This window comes from Stegostoma tigrinum, chromosome 18 (genome assembly GCF_030684315.1).
Source record: "Stegostoma tigrinum isolate sSteTig4 chromosome 18, sSteTig4.hap1, whole genome shotgun sequence".
NCBI lineage: Eukaryota > Metazoa > Chordata > Chondrichthyes > Orectolobiformes > Stegostomatidae > Stegostoma > Stegostoma tigrinum.
In genome coordinates this window covers 60,235,279-60,257,490 of record NC_081371.1, presented here as the reverse complement: position 1 = coordinate 60,257,490, position 22,212 = coordinate 60,235,279, and the positions used below count along the sequence as shown (strand labels likewise).

The window sequence follows — 22,212 nt, the reverse complement described above, 5'->3', positions numbered from 1 at the left end:
ACCATCCAGGACAAAGCAGCCACTTGATTGGCATCACATCCACAAGGATCTACTCCCTACACCACTGATGCTCAGGAGCAGCTGTGTGTACCATCTAAAAGATGCACTGCAGAAATTCACCAAAGATCCTCAGAAAGCATCTTCCAAATCTATGGCTCCATCATCTAGAAGGACACGAGCAGCAGATGTATGGGGACACCACCCCCTACACATTCCCCTCTGAGTTACTAACCATCCTGACTTAGGAATGTATCACTGTTCTTTCACTGTCACTGAGTCAAAATCTTGGAATTCCCTCCCTAAGGGCATTGTGGGTCAACCTACAGCACATCTCCTTTTTATCATTTATTCCCGAAATCTGCAAAGCTAGACTTTTTAACTTCTCTATTTTTCCAAGAACTGTAACTAAATAATCTGTACCTAGGGGTCTCTGTACCTAAGATGGCTCCAATAGCGATGACTTGTACACTTTTCACTGTACTCATAAATTCTGATGGACTGCAGAATTTCAGGAAGGTAGCTCACCACCACTTTCTCAAGGGCACCTAGGGACAGGCAATAAATGCTGGGCCTGGGCAGCAAGTCCCACATCCCATGAACAAATTTTTAAAATGACTTTCCTTATTTCCACCTAAGGAGCCCACATCTACCTCAGGTCTCCTCGTTGTATATCAATATTATGTGTAATATATTAACATTCAGATATGAAGCTGGCCAATCAAGACTACTCACCTCCTGATTCAGTCCCTACCAGCTAGGGCAAGTTGTGTATCAATAAATTCAAGAAATGGGATGGCACTAGACAGAACAGATTGTAAAAAATCTAACTGGAAGAAAATACTGAAGGTGCTGGAAATCTGAACAAATGCGAAGACTATTAGAGAAACCTAGCAATTCTGGCATCATCTGTGGGCAAAGAAACAGATTTAATGCTTTGAGTCCAAAGGATCTTCTTTGGGACCTGTTGTTAAAAACTCTAGTCTTTAATTCTGTTGTGGAATGTGGGTTCAGGATTGCTAGCAAGGCCAATATTTATTGCTTATCCCACATGGTCACTTGAGAAGGTGGGAATTGGTCACTCCCTGGAGTTGCTGCAGTCTACCCAATGAAGGCATCGCTGCAGCGTCCAGTCAATTCCCCTTCCTGGGGGCTTGGTGCAATTGAATGTTGCGTTGTGCCCCACCACAGAGCTGTTAAAAACACACAGCTTGGTGAGGCCCAAGAGTCACATATAGACTGAGAGTGGGATTAGAGGCTTCTTCCATACTTCCCAGGTTCTTCAAATGGAGTTGAAATTTTCCAATAGTCCTGTTGGGACTGAACTCATGATGTCGAGATTGTTAATCCAGCAAATAACCCCAATGGTATTGCACCTTATACTTTTTGGTGTAATCATCTTTGACATCTGATGTGATATCACCTAGAAGGTTCTTGCTGAGATCATTAAGGGTGGTATTTTAGAATAAATGGAGAATTGGCTAATGAATGGCAAACAAAGTCAGGATTAATTAGTGATCTTTCATGTAACTAGTGGCCACAAGGATGAGAGCTTGGGCCTCAGTTATGACCTATGTAATGATCTTCTTGTACTCTTCAATCAAGCAAGATGATGGCAGAGTAGGAGAGCTGAGTCAGAGGCTTGTCTGCTGTCATTGGATTTCTATCTCTTTTCTTTATGCTCTTTTTACTTTTACTTTTTTACATTTGCTCTTTTTCTTTTTTTCTTTTTATTCTTTCTTATCTTCGCTTGCTCTTCTATTAAGCCTCTAGCAGCAGTGTAAGCAATGCCAGGATGAGTTTGACACAGCTCTACCCCAGCCCAGGGCCTCCTAGCAAGTGAAGAACAGGTCCCAGGCTGACTTTCCAAGCTTTGCCCTGCAGGCTAGGGCAAAGACCCAGCTCTGCAGATAGCCTAGGTGCCTGAAACAGGTGGCCTGACTCTGGCATAGCAATCTCCCCGTGTGGTGGTTCTCCTGTGTTACAGTCTTATCCTGGCATTGAGCTCTTGTACCCATGTGGTCTTCTTTGTCTTCAGCATCCAGGTATTCCAGCAGCCCAGAATGGTGAAATCCTCCCGGTTGCATCTTCAAGGTATTCCATTGTTCCTTAATCAGCTTTCCCCAAACCCAGGAGCCATTAACTGTGATGAAAATTGTCTTAATTTTGCTTTTTAGTATTATTATGTATTACTTCTATCATTAATGCAGGTGCCATGGTGGGGTGACTTATAAAACATTTCACTGGATTTTTCATGTAAAAGTACACATCACAATAGGTTTCTATTCTATTCTATTAATGGTTAGGATGGTGAGGCACTGTTTGCAGCCAATTTGCTGATGGTGCAAAGATAGGTGGGAACACAGGCCAAGAGAAAGCTACAAAGAGTCTGCAAAGGGATACAGACAGGTGAGATGAATGGACAATATAGGAAAATTTGGACTTGTCCACCAGCAATCAAATACTACAAAAGGAGGATATGATTTTAATGAAGTGAGTTTTCAGAACTCAGATATAGGGTATCTAGGTGTCCTTTTTCATGAACCATTAAACATCACCGTGCAGGTACAGCAAGAAATTGGGAATGCAAATTGCTTTTATTGACAGTGGTTCAAAGTTTAAAATAAAAAGTTTGGAAGGCTTCCTGTAACTGTGCAGGGCATCAGTGAAACTCCCTGCAGTGCACTGTGGACAGCTTTGGTCTCCTTGCTTAAGGATGATGCGCTTTGTAAATAGTTCAGAGAAGGTTCACTCTCTGATTCCCAGGATGAAGTGGCTGCCTCATGAGGAAACGTTGACCAGGTTAATTCAATACTCACTGGAATTTAGGAAATTGAAAGCTGACCTTGTTGAAACATAGAAGTTTCTGAGGGGGCTTCTCACAATTGCTGATGAGAAGATGTTTCCCTCTTCAGGTAGTCTATTACTATGGGATACAGTTTCAAAGAAGGGCATCTCTCATTGAAAGGGAGATGAGGAAGACTTGCTTCTCTCAGAGGGCTGCAAGACTTTGGAAATCTATTTCCAAGAGATGAATAGTGGCCTGATCATTAAACATACTCAAAGTCAAGGGTTATTGGGCTCATCAGAGCTGATAGGGACGTAAAGTTAAAACCATAATCAGGTGAGCCATGCTGTTGTTGATTTTCAGAGACGCTAATGAGCTGAATGGCCTACTTCTGCTCCAGCTCCTCCTGATCTTATTCAATCCAGTGCTGTGGAAGTGCTCATGGATGAAATTGTCAAGCTTCAGATGAGACACTAAGTCAAGACCCTATCTGCTAGCTCTGGTGGATGTATAAGCCCCCACAACACAGTTGGAGGAAGAGCAGGGAAGTTTAAATCAATGATCTGCTTCAATATTTATCCATCACTTCAAATTAGTCAGAACAAATGACCCAGTCATTATCAATGTGTGTGGGAGCTTGCTATGCAATAGATATAAATCACTTTGCAGCACCCTGAATGAGTGAATTTATTTTCCTTCAACAAATCCTTTCGAAGGTACTTTCCTAAAAACCAAATCGGGCACTTATTTTGGAAGAAGAGTCCAGACCCGAAATGTCAGCTTCTCTGCTACTCCGATGCTGCTTGGCCTGCTGTGTTGGTTCAGCTCTACACCTTGTTATCTCAGATTCTCCAGCATTGGCATTCCTACTATCTCAGACATTTATTTGCTTTTGGCAGGTAAAAGGTGTGAATCTCACTCATATTGAATCAAGGCCTTCCCGCTTCAAAAAGGGGCACTATGAGTTCTTCATTGACCTGGACTGTAAAGATATCACTAGCCTTGAGGAGATACTCAACAGTTTGCAACAAGAAATCAGCGGCACGGTTCATGAATTATCACGGGACAAGAAAAAGGACACAGGTACCAGAGCCTTATCTTTGACTTTTTAACTTAGAGGGAGTATGGTACGGCTTATGGGAGATGGGTATGGGAGATATGCAGTGTGTGCGGGATACACTGTACGTTTGGGAAATGGAGTGTGTGTGGGATATAGAGTGTGTGTCAGGGAGATGAAGTGTACACGAGAGATGGAGTGTGCATGGACCAGGTGGCTGTTGTATGGGGATGGGGAAATGTGTGTAGGCATTGGGACAATAGGGTGGGGTTGTTTATGTTGAGGGGGTGGGGGATTGTGTGTAAGCGTGGGGAGCAAGGAGTGGATTTATTTTTGAATGAGAGTGTGGGGCATTGTGTATCAGTATTTCAGGTTGTGGACAGAGTCCTCACAGAAAGGTAGCCTCAACCAGAATTGGAATCCATTTGGTGTAGGTTGACCTACAGCACCCTTAGGAAGGGAATTCTAGGATTTTGACACAGTTACAGTGAAAGACTGGCAATATATTTACAACTCAGAATAGTAAGTGGCTTGGAGGGGGACTTGTGGGCGGTGGTGTTCCCATGTACCTGTTACCGTTGTCTTTCTAGATGAAAGTGGTCAGGGATTTGGAAGGTGCTGTCTGAGGATCTTTTTGTGATGTTCTGTAGTGCATCATGCAGAGCATTGCTGTTACTGAGTATCAGTGGGGAGGGAGTGGATGTTTACGATGCCAGTCAGGTGGGTTACTTTGTCCTGGATATTTACATGCTTCTTGATTGCTGGTGGAGCTGTAATAAAGGCAAGTTGTTTCTTTCTAATTGTGTGAGGTGTGGATGAATGTGCCCAAATTCTGTTATCCGTTCCCTTACCCTCCCTGAGAGTGAGGGACCACGCAGAGAATACAAACCTGCACAATGTATTCTATAAGTTTGTCAAATGTGCACAATTTCTGCACTAAGATATTGGTGAGCTTTGCGACATAGAGATAAAGCATGAGAATTTCTCTCCCATGACCTTGAATCTAATGTCTGGCTGGGGCAAATTCTCAAGGAATAATTCCACTTCCATGTATAAAAATATTAACTTAGCCTCATTAGTAACAGTCCAGCTGCATCAACCAAGAGAAAATTGCTGCTCCTGTGGTCTCCCAGTCGATTTATTGTCATGCTGGCATTCATTAAGAACTGACCAAATCATCAATCCAAATTTCTGTTTGGCAGAATTACAGTGAAACTTTTTACTAACAAGTATTTTTTTTCAAAGCAGTATGTTAATAGGTTGCAGACAGACAGGTGCTTGAGATACCAGAATGAAGCTTTATATCTGCTGGAGATTTATTATTCTTCACAGGGTTGAATTAAAGTCCAAGATGCTGAGAAACGAGGCTTCTTTTCCAAATTTGCCATCACCCTGAGGCAGATTTGAGTTGTTAACTTTGTTTAGACAAGAGCTTAATGAGTGTTATGAATTCTCATAAATTTACCAAATCTTGGGACATCTAACCCCATTCAGAGTGACCATAGTAAGGGACAAAGGCGTAACGACAGCCATTTGATAAATGAGGAGGTCAGCGTTAAGTGGCTGATCAGAAACTTTGCTCACTGCCTTGTTTTATGGCCTGCTCCTTGGCTGACCTGCTGGTTACCTTCCAACTGTCAATGCAGCCAGTATTAGCCATGTCCGAGAGAAGAAATTAAAGTTATAAATGGCTGTGGAGAATTAAATTAGCTGGTCTAATTTTAAAATCTGCCAGTTCTCATTCACTGTTCCTCTCCCTGCTTTCCCTGTTTTTATATTCCATCATTAGAACTCATTTACTGTCTTTTTTTTATTAGAATTTATACATGGTTATGTTCTTTCCCATGTAGTATTTGTAGAAGGCCAGATAGGGAGTTACGTTTTAATTATGTACCACCCCCTCCACTGAATTTCCATCTGCTGAGCATTCAGATTTCTCATGGCTAAGTTAGAATTGTTTCATTAGATTTTTAGAAACCATCACTAATTAGTTTTTATATTGACATACATTTACAGATGAACTTGTTTAGTAAGTTGGTGCATCCATGTGTGTACCCATGACTGCGTGCACATGGGATTTTGAGTACCCACATGTGTGTGCACATGGATGTTGTCAGAGGACACTGAAAATCAGGCCCTACTGTTCACAGAAACCATCACAAATTTAACAATGACCAATGTAATGGTTGAGATAGTCAATTTGCCTCATGTTGAACACTAGCTAGCAGAAGAACAAGGTGCTAATTTTCAATAAAAATCAAACATTCCAGTAATCTCATATTCCCTCTCTGGTTTAAGAATGGGGAATTCTATTAGAGCCTTCACAGTTACCCACACTCTAGGATCAGAGTTACTCTCAATTTTACAATCATACTCTGGAAAAGATTTGTTACCAGTTAATTGTAGCTGTAAAAATATGTCGTCTGACTTTTTTTTAACATAGTTACTTGTTACTTTTGTTACTAGATCTTTCTTGTTTTACATGTCCTTTCGGTGTGCCATATATCATAGCATTCACTAAATAAACTAAGATAACAAAGTGTGAGGCTAGATGAACACAGCAGGCCAAGCAGCATCTCAGGAGCACAAAAGCTGACGTTTCGGGCCTAGACCCTTCATCAAAGAGGCCAAAATGTCAGCTTTTGTGCTCCTGAGATGCTGCTTGGCCTGCTGCGTTCATCCAGCTTCACACTTTGTTATCTTGGATTCTCCAGCATCTGCAGTTCCCATTATCTCTGATCACTGTATAAACTACACAGTTACACGCTTTAGCTAGTCTTTTGTATGTACCTGGTGTATTTTAAACCCAAATAACATGCTAAAACATTGATGTAACCTATTTGGTGTAACAAAAGCTGATATCTCTTTAGCTCTTGTGATGTTAATAGATCTTTAATAGACTAATCTTAGTTAAGAATGAGGCACTGCTAAGCCAAGCAATGCAATCTACAAACAGAGGAATTGAGTATTAACCTGTTTTGTTAACTGCATTTACTTTTCTGTAATCTCTACAGGATCTAGTCAACCCATCCAGTTTAGAAACTAGTATGACTGGTGAACTCCAGTTACATTCACTTGGTTCCAACAAGTGATTTTCTACCATGTATTGCATTTGTTTTTTTGATACTGACTACCCGAACAGCCACAAAATGAGTCGCTAACATTGTACACCCTGGTATATCTCTACAGATTTCCTTGGATTCCCTAATTAACTTTACAAGGTCATCCGGTTGTCTAAACTCTGAATATGAACAATCCAGTATTTCAGTGTTGGCCAGTTGAATTGTAGAACGTTTGCTTTGTGAATTCTCTTTTTCCTCACTATTACTGCTGTCTCTGTCAATCTCCACCACACTTACCACTAATCTTCCTCTCTACAATAATATTAATGCAACATGTTCATGTGACATTAATGTCACTTCTTGTCATCAAGACTATCACCAGATAAGAGATAGCAAGAATAGCAGATGTTGGAGTCTGAGGCAACACAGTATGGACATGGAGGAACATAGCAGCATTAGAGGAGCAGGAAAGTTGACGTTTCGGGTTGGGAACCTTCTTTGGAAATAGGGAGGGGGAAGGGAGTTGGTAAATAAATGGAGAGGGGAGGGATGAGGCTGGGAAAGCTAAGTGGGCTGGGGATAGGTGAGTGTAGACAGGGAGTGGTGGGGATTGATCAGTGGGATGGGTGCGGTGGATAGGTGGGAGAGAAGATGCACAGCTTGTGTCAGGTCAAGGAAGGAGGTGTGAGAGGGAGGGTTGGACATGGGATGAGGCTGGGGATGGGGAGATTTTCAAAGTGGTGAATTCTGTGTTTAAGCCATCGGGCTGTAGGCTCCTGAGACAGAATGTGAGGTGTTGCTCCTCCAGTATGCGGGTGGCATCATGGTGACACTGGAGGAGGCGCAGGGTAGACATGTCACCCAGTGAGTGGGAGGGTGGGTTAAAATGGTTGGTGACTGGAAGATGTTGCTGTTTGTTGCACACAGAGCACAGATGATCTATGAAACGGTCTCCAAGTCTACGCTTGGCCTTTCTCTCTTTAAATACCTCACTTCATCTTGTGCACTGGGCCTCTACACTATCTGTTCCCTTCACCCTCTTCTATTTCTCTTAAAAGAATAAAAAATCAATTTTTTAAACTTGTTTCAGTTCTGAAGAAGAATTATACCAAACTCCAAATGTTAACTTTGTTTATCTGTCCACAGATACTGCCAGACCTGTTAAGTTGCTCCACCATTTTCTCCCAGTTTCTTGTCGTTTCAGTAAGCCAGCTTGGTCTCACACAAACATTCCCATCCTGGACCTTCTGCAATGTTCCAGTGAAGCACAATGCAAGCTCAAGGAGCAGTATTTCTTTTAGACACTTTGGAGGTGCTATGACTCAAAATTGAATTCCACAACTTCAGAATCTGATTTGCAACTGTTTTAGTCAGGAGAGAACTGTAGTCACAGTGGTGGAAGAGCAGGGAGTGAGACAGAATGATCACAGCAATTCAAGAATGAATCATAAATTGAAAATTCAGAAGCTGACCCTTCAAAAAGCCGACTGAAATATATGAAAGAACTTAAAATAGTAGATGTATTGTTATGTTACCTCATAGAAAACTATTGAGATGACTTGAGAAAGCTATTGTTGACTTATAAATTGATTTGTGTAGATAGGCCAGGAGAAACCTCTTTTACTGTATATGATGTTAATATGGGGGATATGACACCCACAAAGAAATATTCAGACAGATTCAACCCAGAGAAGATATCCCAATTGAAAGAAGAGATCAAATTCATGATGGAAAATAATATTATTGAACATAGTTCAAATAGTTCAGCTCATCTTTTCTTATTCACTCACAGGATCTGAGCATCACTAGTTGGGCCCAGCAGTTATTGCCCATCCCTAATTGCCTACAGGGTAGTTAAGATTCAACCCCCTTACTGGGGCTCTGGAGTTATATGTAGGTCAGACTAGGTAAAGACCTAAAGGGCACTAATGAACCACATGGGCTTTTCAACAACAAATAGACAATAGACAAAAGACAATAGGTGCAGGAGTAGGCCATTCAGCCCTTCGAGCCAGCACCACCATTCATTATGATCACGGCTGATCATCCACAATCAGTATCCTGTTCCTGCCTTATCCCCATAACCCTTGATTCCACTATCTTTAAGAGCTCTATCCATCTCTTTCTTGAAAGTATCCAGAGACTTGACCTCCACTACCTTCTGGGGAAGAGCATTCCATATATCCACCATTCTCTGGGTGAAGAAGTTTTTCCTCAACTCTGTTCTAAATGGCCTACCCCTTATTTTTAAACTGTGTCCTCTGGTTCTGGACTCCCCCATCAGCAGAAGCATGCTTCTGATCATGGCTTCATGCTCATCAGGCACTTGATTCCATATTTTTATTGAAAAGCTGTCATGACAGGTTTTGAATCCAGGCCCCCAAAACATTACTCAGGTCTCTGGGTAATCTAATGATAATATCAGCAGTCCATTGCTTTCCATAATACTGACAAAAGCAGATGGTCACAACAATTATGTAGAGATTACCACAATGCTAGTTACATGAATGGAAGACTATGTTGAGAATACAGTGATTAATTTATTGACGGGATATTGGCAAGAACCATTGATCGACATAGAAAAAGAAGTATAACCTTTTGCAACCCCCGGATAGACTTTATCAACATAAACTCAGAATGAAGACTGCGCCAGCAACCGTTCAAAGATTAACCAGCAAGGTCATTGACGAATTATGCAACTGTGTTGTCTGCATTGATGTTTTGGGTTATGGTCATTGAAACCTATGAGGAAAATTTTCAATACTTTATTTGATTGGCTACAAGGATCGAAGTCAGCAATGCTGGAGAGACTTATTGAGGCCAAGTAGTGCCCAGAGGAATATAAGTAAGGGATTTTCAAAGCCCAACCCAAGAGATTTTGCAGTATATTGGCATGAATGAATTCTGCCAGAAATTTCTTCCAATCTTCAGCATTACAATGGCTACCTTGACAATTCTGTTAAAGAAAGACAATAAATTTAATGAGACAAAGGAGTGTCAGAATGCCTTTGTCATTTTGAAAACTGCTGTCTGCCACACACCAGTGTTAACAGCAGTAAGTAATTGTAAACCACTGTAACTGGCTGTTGATGTGAGTGATGTTAGTTTTTGGTACGTTTTATTATGGTGGATGAGATGGGAAACTAAAGGCCAGTCAGTTACTTTTTTTTTCTTGTTAGCAGAATTAGTCAACTCTGGGTGAAGAGACTATGAGTTTGGAGTTAACTCCACAATGCTTTAAAGTTGATGTTATTTAGTGATATTGTTATTGGAATAGTAGTCCAGAGGCCTAGGTAACGCTTGGAGACCCAGGGTCAACTCACCATGACAGAAGGTGGAATTTGAATTTTGTAAAAAATGAAATCTGGAATTAAATATCAACAATGATCATGAAACAATTGTTGACTCTTGTAAACCATCTAGTTCACTCATATCCTTTAGGGAAGGAAAATTTGTTGTCATTACTTGGTCTCATCTACATGCGACTCCAGATCTATAGCTATGTGGTTGACTCTTAACTGCCCTCTGAAATGGGCTAACAAGCCACTTAGTTGCATCAAACCAGTAAAATATCTCAAAGGAATGAAAATGGGCTGATCACATGGAGTTGGCCTAAGCACTGAAAATGACAATGGCAAAGTTAGCTCTGTTGGTTTTGCAAAGTCCTTCTTACGAACATCTGTGGGTTAGTGCAAAAATTGGGAGAGCTGTCTCACAGACTAATCAAGCAGCAGCTTGATAGTGTCATACTCACAGAATTATGCCTTGCAATGTCCAAGACGTTATCAGCACTGACCCTGGATATGTCCTGTCCTTCCAGCAGAGCAGTCCCAGCTTAGGTCACAGTAATGATGAGATACAGTCAGGAGGGAGTTCCCCTGTGTTTCTGCAACATTGATTCTGGACCCCATGAAGTCTTTCAGCTTCAGGTTAAACCTTGACAAAGAACCTGTGACTAACATGGACAGCTCCCTCCATGCTGCTGAATCTGTTCTCCTTGATGTGGAACACCACATGGGGGCAGCACTGAGTATGGTAAGGGTGCAAAATGTACTCTGGGTGGGGGATTTCAATATCCATCAAGAGTGGCTCAGCAGTAGCACCACTAATCGAGCTAGTTGGGTCCTAAAAGAATTAGCTGCTCGGCTGGATCTGCAGCAGGTGCAGAAGGAACCGACAAGACAGAAAAAATTCTCTTAGTTCCCAATGGAGTGTGGAAGGAGGTGGTTACAGGGTTGGGGATCATCTTCTAAAAATTCTACATTCTGGAATAATTCCTGAAAATTGGGAATTACAAGTCTTACTCCACTATTTAAAAAGGGAGTGAGAGAGAAAGCAGGGAACTGTAGGCCTGTTAGCCTTAGCTCAGCAGTAGAGAAATTAAAGAATTATAAAGAATGGGTGATAAGGACACCTGGTTGAGAATGATCTGAGTGGGCATAAGCGGCATTGCTTTGCAAATGTCAAATTTGTTGGAGACAACACAGTGTGGCGCTGGAGGAATACAGAAGGCCAGGCAGCATCAGAGGAGCATCTGAGGAAGGGTCCTGATCCGAAACATCAACTTTCCTGCTCTTCTGATGCTGCCTGGCCTGCTGCGTTCCTTCAGCTCCATACTGTTGTTATCTCTGATTCCAACACTGGCAGTTCTTACTATCTCTGACAAACTTGTTGGAGTTTAATTTGAAAATATTACTGACAGAAATGATAAAGGAAAGTCAATGGATCTAGTATACTTAGATTTTTGGAAAGCCCTTGATAAGTCCGTCACAGGAAGCTCATGGGACAGAGTGTAATGTATGACATGGAATTTTGCCAGAGTACCTACCTTGACCACATTCTTATGCAGTACATTCCATATTTCTGCCACCATCTGGGTGAAAATATGGTTGGAAAATGCAGATAGATGAAGCGACCTAGGTGTCCTGTTTAATAAGGCACTGAAAGCCAATATACAAGTGCATCAAGCTATTAGAAAGGTTAATGGAAAGTTAACCTTTATTACAACAGGATTTGAACACAGGAGCCATGTAGCCTTGTATAGGAGCTTGGTTAGACTGCACCTGGAACAATATGTGTGGCTTTTTTCTCCTTATCTAAACAAAAGAAATATTTCTTAAAAGTCTCCTTTCATTTATTTTCTTGCAGGAATATATTTAGTACAATGCATAACTTTAAGTCTGAACTGTATTTTGTATGGTGCATGATAAGATGAAGAAGACATGATGGATGTTTTCAGAGTTTTATTTGTTAGCTTGGGGTTGCGGTGTCAAAGCATCTGCAGTCAGTTTTAATTCCGCACACTTTAACGAGTTTTTACAACTTTGACTTGAAAGGTGGGGAAGTTAACAGTTCAGCGCAGTACTGTTGATTAGCAACAGGAGTGTGATGAATCAGGCAAAAGCAGAACAATCCAGGAAGTAAGTCATCCTCAGTGTGGTGTGTGTTAAAAAATGATAAATTGATAGATATTGAGTTTAGGAAACTAATTTGAAGTTCAAAGTAATTGTGAGATTAGTTGGTAGCTCGTTTCAGAAGTCTCAGGGAAGACATCAGATCAAGGAAAAACACAGCTAGTGACTGCACAGATAAATATTTTCCCATCAACCTGCTTAGCGATGTTATTATACACTGCTGGAAGCAGGTGAGGCTTGAACTCAAATCTCCTTCTTCAGGCAGTATATGCACAAGCCCTACACTACATGATCCCTGTGACTGCATAGATGTATGTATATTTCCTTACCAATCTGTTCAGAGATGTTATCATATACACCCATGGAGCAGGAGGGACTTGATCCTCGGCCTCCTTGTTGAAAGTGGCGGGGCAGGGGGTGCACACAGTCACTACACCACAACAACACTGTGACTGCATAGACAGTCTTTTTTTTCCCCTAATCAGCCTGTCTGTAGATGTTATTACACACTTCTGGAGCAGGTGGGACTTGGACCTGCATCCCCTGGTTCAGAGGTAGGGACACTACGGCAGTGCCACAAGAACCCTGCAACTGACAGGAAACCGATTGCAACTATCCCAGCTTGAGTTTGAGCAAGGAGCTTTAGTGTGCAGGTAGCAGTAACTCTTTGAGTTTTGAGTTGATTTAAGGACAATGTTGGGATAAATGTCATAATGTTGAAATGTCTCTTTTTCTAATGTCTGTAGCGAAATCTTTCCAACCTTTCATTTTGACTAATGTAACATAGTTCACATTTTGTTTTCTTTTGTAATAAATGGTTTAATATTTGTGCTAAAAATATGCTGGCAACCCTTTCAGAATGCGTTTAATAACTGACCTCCGTGATTGAAAAGAGCAAATTTACGATCTAACAAACCATTCTAGGATCCAACTTTTCCAATCAGCTTAACATCAGTTGTGATTTTAACAGAGGTGCATTGATGTTTGTGAGAACTTGCTAAGTCTAAAATGGCTTTTTAATATGGTTTTTTTTCTCTATCGGTGACTCACTTTTACACTTTTTGAGAATCCCAGTAGTGTGACCTGAACCTGAAGGATAATGTAGAGCAAAATACCATATTGGAATCTTGTTCAAAATGAGTAAATTATACTTCTGACAACAAATAATGTAACCAAAAATATCTCCATTTTCTCTTCTTTTGTTCACTTAGTTCCGTGGTTTCCTCGGACCATTCAAGATTTGGACAAATTTGCAAATCAGATCCTGAGTTATGGGTCAGAACTCGATGCTGATCATCCTGTAAGGACCTTACTTTGGGCAAATAAATTCATGTTAAATAAGAAAACAGGAAACCACTCATAAATGAATGTAGAAAGAGATGGAAAAACTCATCAGGCCTGGAAGCATCTGTGGAGAGAGAAACAAAGATAATGCTTCATGTCTGTTAATTGAGTTAACTCTTGTTTCTGCCTCTGCAGAGGCTGCCACAGTTGCTGAGTTTCTCCAACATCTTCTGTTTTCATTTCATATTTCCTGTATCTGCAACACAGTGCTTTTATTCATGAGAGGCAGTTCATGTGGAGGGAGTGCTGCATTGGCAGAGGTGCCAATGTTGGGTTGAAACATTAAAACAAGATTTGTCTGCTGAGGTGAATGTTAAGCATCTCATGTCACTAGTTCAAAGGAGAGCAGGGAAGCTGTCCCTAGTGTTTCACCCAAAATCCAACGCTTAATCAAAAAGAACTCAAAACAAATTTACTGGACAGAATCTAGGACCAAATTGCCTGCTGTGTATTCTACATTACAACAGTGACTGTATTAAAAAACTGTTTCCTTGGTTGTGTAAAGTGCTTGGGGACCTCATGACATCGCTATCGAAATGCAAGGTTTCCTTTTTCTCTCTGTTACTGCTCATGCCACTTGCAGTTAATCACCACATGAGGGAGCAAACCAACAGCCACTCAGAAATCAATTTCCCCTCAATGTTACCATTCAAGATTTTGCAATGAAAATTTCAACTTCTAAATGATTGTGATTATCACTCAGCATGAGCATTGACAGGTATTATTGAGCTGACAGAGTCAATAGGGAAAAGTTATTGACCCTGGTATGGACAACCCATGGTTCGAGACAATGCCAAAGTGTACAAAGACTCCACAAATCGGACACCCTGGTGGAGCTGGGTTTGATCCCGATTCTGGCAGTGGTGGACTTTTAAAACAAAGACATAAATTGCTGGAAAAGCTCAGCAGGTCTGGCAGCATCTGTGCAGAGAAATCAGAGCTAACATCTAACGGTTCTGAGGAAGGGTCACTCCATCTGAAACGTTAACCCTGATTTCTCTCCACAAATGCTGCCAGACCCTACTGAGCTTCTCCAGCAATCTCTGTTTCTGCTTTTCATTTGCAGCATCATCCATTCCTTTGGTTTTTATTGTGGATGTTTAAAAGTTCATTTACAGAATGTGGGTCCAGTGTTTATTGCTGAGAGGGCAGTTAAGAGTCAGGCACATTGTTGTGGGCCTGGAGTCATGGGTAGGGATGACAGATTTCCTTCCCTAAAGGTCATTACTGAAGCAGATGTGTATTTCCCCAACCAATGATCATTTCATTAAACTCTTCATACTAGACTCATTTTAATTGAATTCAAAGTTCACTATCTGCTATGGCAGGACTCAAACCCAGATCCTCAGAATATTACCTGGGTCTCTGATTAACAATCTAGTGATAATACCACCAAGCCATCACCTCTGCATCCTGCCCTAACCATGGTAAAAACTGGAACACAATGGGTCAGTCCTGGCTTTCCATTAAGAACTTAAGAAAAAAGATTTCCTGAAAGAACATTAAAATTCTGCACTTTCTATATTTCTTACACAGATTTTATCCCATTTAATCTCTTAAATCTATACCTTTCTTCTCCTCATACATAGTGGTAAAGCAAAAGGGTCATGAGCTGTTACCAGAGACTGTGGTTTGGGGCACCTCTCTACATGAAGCATGGGGGGCTGACCCCAAGACTCCTCTACCATTAGTACCTGCTGTAGGCATTACAGAGCGACTTACAAGTTGACAAACAACCTGTTTGGTCACATTACAAAAACATGTTGCACAGCTGTCAAGTCCTGGAGTCGCAGTCGAGCCCAGAGCTTCTGGCTCAGGGGCAGGAGCACTACCCGCTATACCGAACAACCTCTTATATCGTGTGCTATTACTGACCTAATCTTTGTAAGCATTTCTCAGTACTACATATCTGCTGTTCTGTCACTCTGACTGTCTGGGATCCTAATAGCACACTTGCATTCTGTCGAGGCCCTCTCTTGTTCTTTAGTTCAGCCTGCTTGTTCTCATTGATTCTCCTCCTTGCATTGTCAGTTCCCATCCCCACAGCTCCTCTCCTCAACTCCTCTAACCACCAATGCAATACCCCACCTTCAAACCCCATCCCCTTTCTATCTTTTAATTGTGTTGAGGTTTTCTGCTTCTCCCACACTTACAGGCAGTGAGTTCCAGATTCCCACCAAGCTCTGGGTGAAAAAGATTTTCCTCAAATCCACTCTAAACCTCCTGTCCCTTTTCTTAAGTTAATGCCCCAGTCATTGATCCCTGCACTGACGGACAAAATTTCTTCTCTTGTTCCCTGCTTACACCCAACATCATTTTATCCATCTCAATCATGTCCCCTCTCAATTTCTTCTGCTCCAACGCAAACGGCCCCAGTCTGACCAAACATTCTTTATAAACTCTCCAACCCAAGCAAAATCTTGATAAATCTCCTCTGCACACTCTCCAGTGCTATCACACCCCTCTTATAATGAGGTTCCAGAACTACTTACAATACTGTTGCTTCGGTCTAACCAATGTATTATACAGCTCCAACATCACCTCTAAAATTAAACAAAGAACTACAGATGCTGGAGGTCTGAAACAATAACAGTCCTACAGCTTATCCACTTTATACTTCCATCCCCCAACTCCTGTCTGCCACCCCATCTCCACACCTGCAACCCCTGTAATCAGCATCAACACCACCATTTCCTTGTTGCTAACACATCTGAAGATCTGAAATATTAATTCTGCGTTATGTCCACACACCCGTTGAGGTTCTCCAGCAATTTCTGTTTTGTTCTAACACAACCTTCCTGCCCTTAAACTCTGCCTCAACTAATATACTGTCTATAGTGTCCAGGGATATGCAGGCTAGGTGGATTAGCCATGGGAAATGCGGGGTATTAGGATGGGGGGGCTGCACCTCAGTAGGGTGCATGCTTGACCATTGGTGCAGACTTGGGCAGAATGGCCTCTTTCTACACTGAAGGGAATCTATGGCATTTTATTCTATGATTCTATAACATTCTAATAAAGACTCATGTCCCATATTTAACCACATTTTCTACTTGTCCTAACTATCTCAAGGAACTGGCAAATATACACACCAATGTCCTTTTCACCCATGGTGCTTGTCAGGGTGCTACCATTCATCATATATTCCCTTGCATTGTTTGTCCTGCCCAAGTGCATCACATCACATTTATTCAGATTGGACTCCATTTATCACTAATCAGTCCATATGTTTATATCCTGTGATCTACTGCCATCCTTCTTATAATTTAACATCCCACTGATTATTATCAGCAAACTTGGTGACCAACCCAGCTAACGTCAGCCTTCCTGCTCCTCTGATGCTGCTTGGCCTGCTGTGTTCATCCAACTCTACACCTGGTTATCTCAGATTCTCCAGCATCGGCAGATCCTACTATCTCTGTCATAATAATCCATTTATTTACAAATATCCTTTAGAACATCCTTAGCCGTTTTGGCCTATATGTGACTCCTGGCCAACAGAAATGTGGTCACTTCTTAACTGCCCTTTAAAATAGCCAATTTAACCATTCACTTCAACAGCAGTAAGGGATAGGGAACAAATTCTAGCCTTGTCAGTGATACCCACATCCCATAAAAGAATAAAAATTACAAACAATACAAATTTGGTGCAGGAGTAGGTCCGTCAAGCCTGCTCCATTATTGAATAAAATCATGGTCTAATTACATGGCATTTCCACGTACACTTTCCCCCCTCATTAACAGGGGAGGCAATGGTCTAGTGGCTCCAGAGATCTAAGTAATGTTCTGTGGGCTTGGGTTTGAATCCTGCTATGGCAGATGGTAGAATTTGAATTCAACACTAATGTCCTTTAGGGAAGGAAGCTGCCATCCTTACCTGGTCTGATCTACATGTGACTCCAGACCCACTGCAATGCGGTTGGCTCTTTAATTGGACAATTAGGGTTGGGCAATAAATACTAGCAATGCCTCCATCCCATGCATGAATTAAAAAAAGCTTTTCACTCCCTCACTTATCCAGAGTCTATCTACCCTTGTACTAAAAACATTCAAAGACAGTTTCTGTCACTGTTTGCAGAAAGGAGGCCTAAAATCTCCCAACTTTCTGTGAGAAGAAAAACAAATTCCTTATCTCTGTCTCAAAAGGTGGCTCTTATTTTTCAACAGAGATCTTGAATCTCTCTCGAAAGAAAACATCCTTCCCACACATGCCCCTGTCAAAATCGCTCCGAGTCCTGCATGCTTCAATCAAACATAAAAATAAAGTCCACGCACAGAGGTACAGATAGGACAGGAACAGATAAATATGTCCACATACACAAGGATATACTCACCAATATAAATGCAAACATGTACAACACACGCAAGCAAATGTAAATTATGGGCAGCTGTAGATTTTGAGATAAGTTGGTTTTCATGATTAAAGTTGTGGAATCTTGCCAGTGCAGTACAAATTGCAGCTATTAGAGTGTAACTGAGGTAATATAATAAGATATAATTACACTTCTTAACCAAAAATGCATTAGTTTTTAAAAAGGGGTATCTTTTGCAGATTGACAACATAATCATTATGCGTTTGCTAAATTACACAGTGGCTGATGGGACTGATTGTAGATCCTGGCCTGCAGTTTCAAATGTGTCACTCAAACCTGCCACCTTCAGTTACTGAGCCTGCCATTTCACTGATAGTCAGAGAGCCTGAGGTGGTTATGTTCTGTTGCCTTTGCAGGGTTTTACAGACGCTGTATACCGAGCTCGCAGGAAGCAGTTTGCAGACATTGCGTATAATTATCGACAGTGAGTACAGAAATTTTACAGAGTATGTCTATCCAAATATACTGACTTTACATAGGGTGCACAAAGTGGCTTGGATCGAGCAAATAGGGAGAAATTGCTTCCACGGACTGCAGGGTTCGTAACCCCTGATCACAACTTGAAAAGTAATTGGCAAAAGGAACAAAGAAGAGATTCTGAGGATGAGAGGCGGGCCATTTAGGACCGAGATGAGGAGAGTGGGGAGCCTGTGGAATTCTCTGTTGCAGATACTGGATAAAGGCAAAAGCATTGACATTTTCAAGAATGAGTTTAATATAGTTCTCAGGGCTAAAGGGGTCAAAGGAGATGGGGAGAAAGCAGCCACAAGGCACTGAGTTGGATGATCAGCCGTGATCATACCGAATGGGGGAGCAGGTTGGATGAGCCAAATGGCCTAATTTTGCTCCTATTTCTCGATGTTTCTGTGAGATGTGAAGGGCTTGCTCTGCTTGAAGGACCTGTAAAAGCAGAATCAAGAATAGCTATAAAAAGGGAAACAAAATCAGAAATTGCTGGAAAATCTCAGCAGGTCTTGCAGCAGCTGTGGAGAGCGAGCAGAATTAACATTTTGGGTCCATTGAACCTTTTTCAGAACATCATATTTTAAAAAGGGTGCATTGGATGAAGGAAACACATCTATGATTTTCAGGAAAAGAATAAGACAGCAGTGGGATTAAGTAGCACCTCTCTGAAAATGCTGGTGCTAGAATGGTGGGCTGAATAGCCTCTTTCTGAGCTGATGATCCCGTGGTTCTATAAAAAAATGCTTGCAAATAGCTAACTCTGCATCCTGAATACATTGATTGTGCTTCTTTTTTCCTTTGACTAGCAGAAGTGAATAGAGCTGCGCCTATATGAATATATTTATTATGCAAGCAGCCTTTGTTATCTAATTGCTGAGCTTTATCGGTCGCAGCTACAAAGGAGGAAATATTGAATGATGCTGCTGTAAGCAATGTTCTTCACAACATTGAAGAGGTTAGAATTTACACATTGAAGTGGGGACTGTACACAATATGATAATGATGAGTCATTTTGACGACTGATGCAATTCATCCTTTATTATTCTGCTTTTATTCTGTCACAGCTGTGTTCAGCAGTTTTAATTCCGCACACTGCCAACCTCCACTCTCAAAACCTCATAATTGAATCCAAAGAGGTACAAGCACAACGCACAGTGTCTTCAAAAAAAAATCTTTGTGGTAGCATCCTGGCTTGGCCAGAAACTTGCTACGCAGGGTTCTCCTCTACAAGGAGCATTGGCCAAAAGCTTCCAATCTTTCCTCTTAATGCGCAGGGATGGGTGTCGAAATTGGCAGGATGTCTACCCTTCCTCACGCCCTATAGCCCATCCCTTCTTCACACATGACCGTCAATGGAAAATCCTTTAAATGATCACTCAGTGGACTTCCTGGGAAAGCGGGTGGCCCCACCTATCTGGTCACTGGAAGCTGCAGAGCTGTGTTGCATGTGCCTCCTATTGGCATAGCAATGGGGAAGTCTAGGAACATTGGGCACACAAGATAGATTTTGATGTTGAGGAATGATAATGGTTGGGAGGGAGTGAGACTTGGCATTGGCGGAGGGGGAGTTGGGATGCATCCGAAACAAGGACACCCTTTCATCAGCCACCTCACTGGCCCCACCCCAACCAATTCTTCTTTCCAGTAACCCACAGGTTAAGTGTTCACTCTATTCCTCTCCCATGTTAATCCAGCAGCCTGGCCACTCCACTTTATTCATTTGGAAAGTTGACAGAGATCTCACACTCTGGGAATAAACCTTATCATGGTAATGGTCAGAAAAGTTTTGTAACTGGTTATTAATTTAGGGGGAGGTTATGGTAGACTGGGATTATTGATGGGGTAGTCATTCAGACACCCAGGCTCACTCTCAGGACCCAGACCTGAATGCCAACGTGACAAAAATCTGGAATTAAAAGTGTAATGATGACCATGAAACCATTGCTGATGTTCATAAAAACACATCTCGTTCACCAATGCTGTCCCTTTAGGGAAGGAAATCTGCCATCTTTACCTGGTCGGGCCTACATGTGACTCCAGACCCACAACAATGTGGTTGATCCTTAACTGCTCTCTGAAATGGCCCAGCAAGCTTTTCAGTTGTACCAATCATTAAAAGGTTTTAAAGGAATTAAACCGTACAGACTTGATCAACTGGCATTGACCTAGGCACTGGAAAAGACAACGGCAGAAACAGCTCTGTCGACCCTGAAAAGCCCTCCTCACTAACATCTAGGGGTTAGTGCCAGCATTGGGAGAGCTGTCTCACAGATGAGTCAAGCAACAGCCTGACATGGTCACACTCACAGAATAATACCTGACAGACAAAGTCCCAGACACCCCGATCACCATCCCTGGATATGTCCTGTCCCACCGGCAGGACAGACCCAGCAGAGGGGGCAGCACAATGGGATATATGGTCGCCCTGGGAGTCCTCAGCATTGCCTCTTGCCCCCATGAAGTCTAATGGTTCTGGGTTTAACATGAGCGGGTAAGGAAACCTCCAGCTGATTACTACTTACCACACTTCCTCAGATGATGAATTGATATCCCACCATGTTGTGCAAGGCTTGGAGGAAGCACTGAGGGCGGCAAAGTGGAATATTTTCTGGGTGAGGGATTTCAATATCCACCACCGCGAGTGGCTCAGCAGCAGTACTACTGATCGAGCTGGCCGGGTCCTAAAGAATGTAGCTGTGAGACTGGGTCTGCGGCAGGTGGTGAAGGAACCAACAAGAGGGAAAAACATACCTGACCTCATCCTTACCAATCTACCAGCTGCAGTTGCATCTGTCCATGAGAGTATTGGTAAGAGTGACCATCACACAGTCCTTGAGAGGATAAAGTCCAGGCTATATTGAGAGAATGGCCTCCATCGTGCTGTATGGCACTGTGATTGTGCTAAATAGGTCAGATTGGAGGAGCTGGTGGAGCATCACTGGATAAGTAATCCAGAACTCCTGGCTAAAAGTAAACGATTGGTAGATGGACATAACATAAGAACTAGGAGCAGGAGTAGGCCATCCAGCCCCTCAAGCCTGCCCCGCCATTTAATAAGATCATGGCTGATCTTTTTGAGACTCAACTCCACTTACTCACCTACTCACCATAACCCTTAATTCCTTTACTGTTCAAAAATATATCTAGCCTTGCCTTAAAAACATTCAGTGAGGTGGCTTCAACCACTTCATTGGGCAGGGAATTCCACAGAATCACAACCTTTTGGGTGAAGAAATTCCTCCTGACCTCAGTCCTACATCTGCTTCCCTTTATTTTGAGGTGACACCCCCTAGTCCTCGTTTCACCAGCTAGCAGAAACAACCTCCCTGCCTCCACCGTATCTATTTCCTTCATAATCTCATATGTTTCTATAAGATCTCACCTCATTGTTCTGAATTCCAATGAGTATAATCCCTGTCTACTCAGTTTCTCCTCATAATCCAGCCCTCTCAACTCTGGAATCAACCCAGTAAATCTCCTCTGCACCCCCTCCAGTATATCTCTTCTCAAGTAAGGGGACCAAAACTGCACACAGTACTCAAGGTATGGCCTCTCCAGGACCCTATACAGCTGCAGCATTGCTTCTCTGTTTTTAAACTCCATCCCTCGAGCAATGGCAGACAAAATTCCATTTGCCTTTTTAATTACCTGCTGCTCCTGCAATCCTACTTTTAGCGATTCATACATAGGACCCCAAGTCCCTCTGCACAGC

The 22,212-nt window shown here is 42.0% G+C and overlaps 1 protein-coding gene across 2 annotated transcripts in view; it reads left to right on the top strand.

Annotated features, from left to right (window-relative positions):
- pah (phenylalanine hydroxylase) overlaps positions 1-22,212 on the top strand; it is a 90,812-nt gene that overhangs the window by 30,399 nt on the left and 38,201 nt on the right. For both annotated transcript variants that reach the window (XM_059652584.1, XM_048549293.2), the window contains exons 3-5: positions 3,685-3,868; positions 13,530-13,618; positions 18,392-18,459. In XM_059652584.1, the coding sequence (XP_059508567.1) occupies positions 3,685-3,868; positions 13,530-13,618; positions 18,392-18,459 (341 nt within the window). The remainder of the gene's footprint in view (positions 1-3,684; positions 3,869-13,529; positions 13,619-18,391; positions 18,460-22,212) is intronic.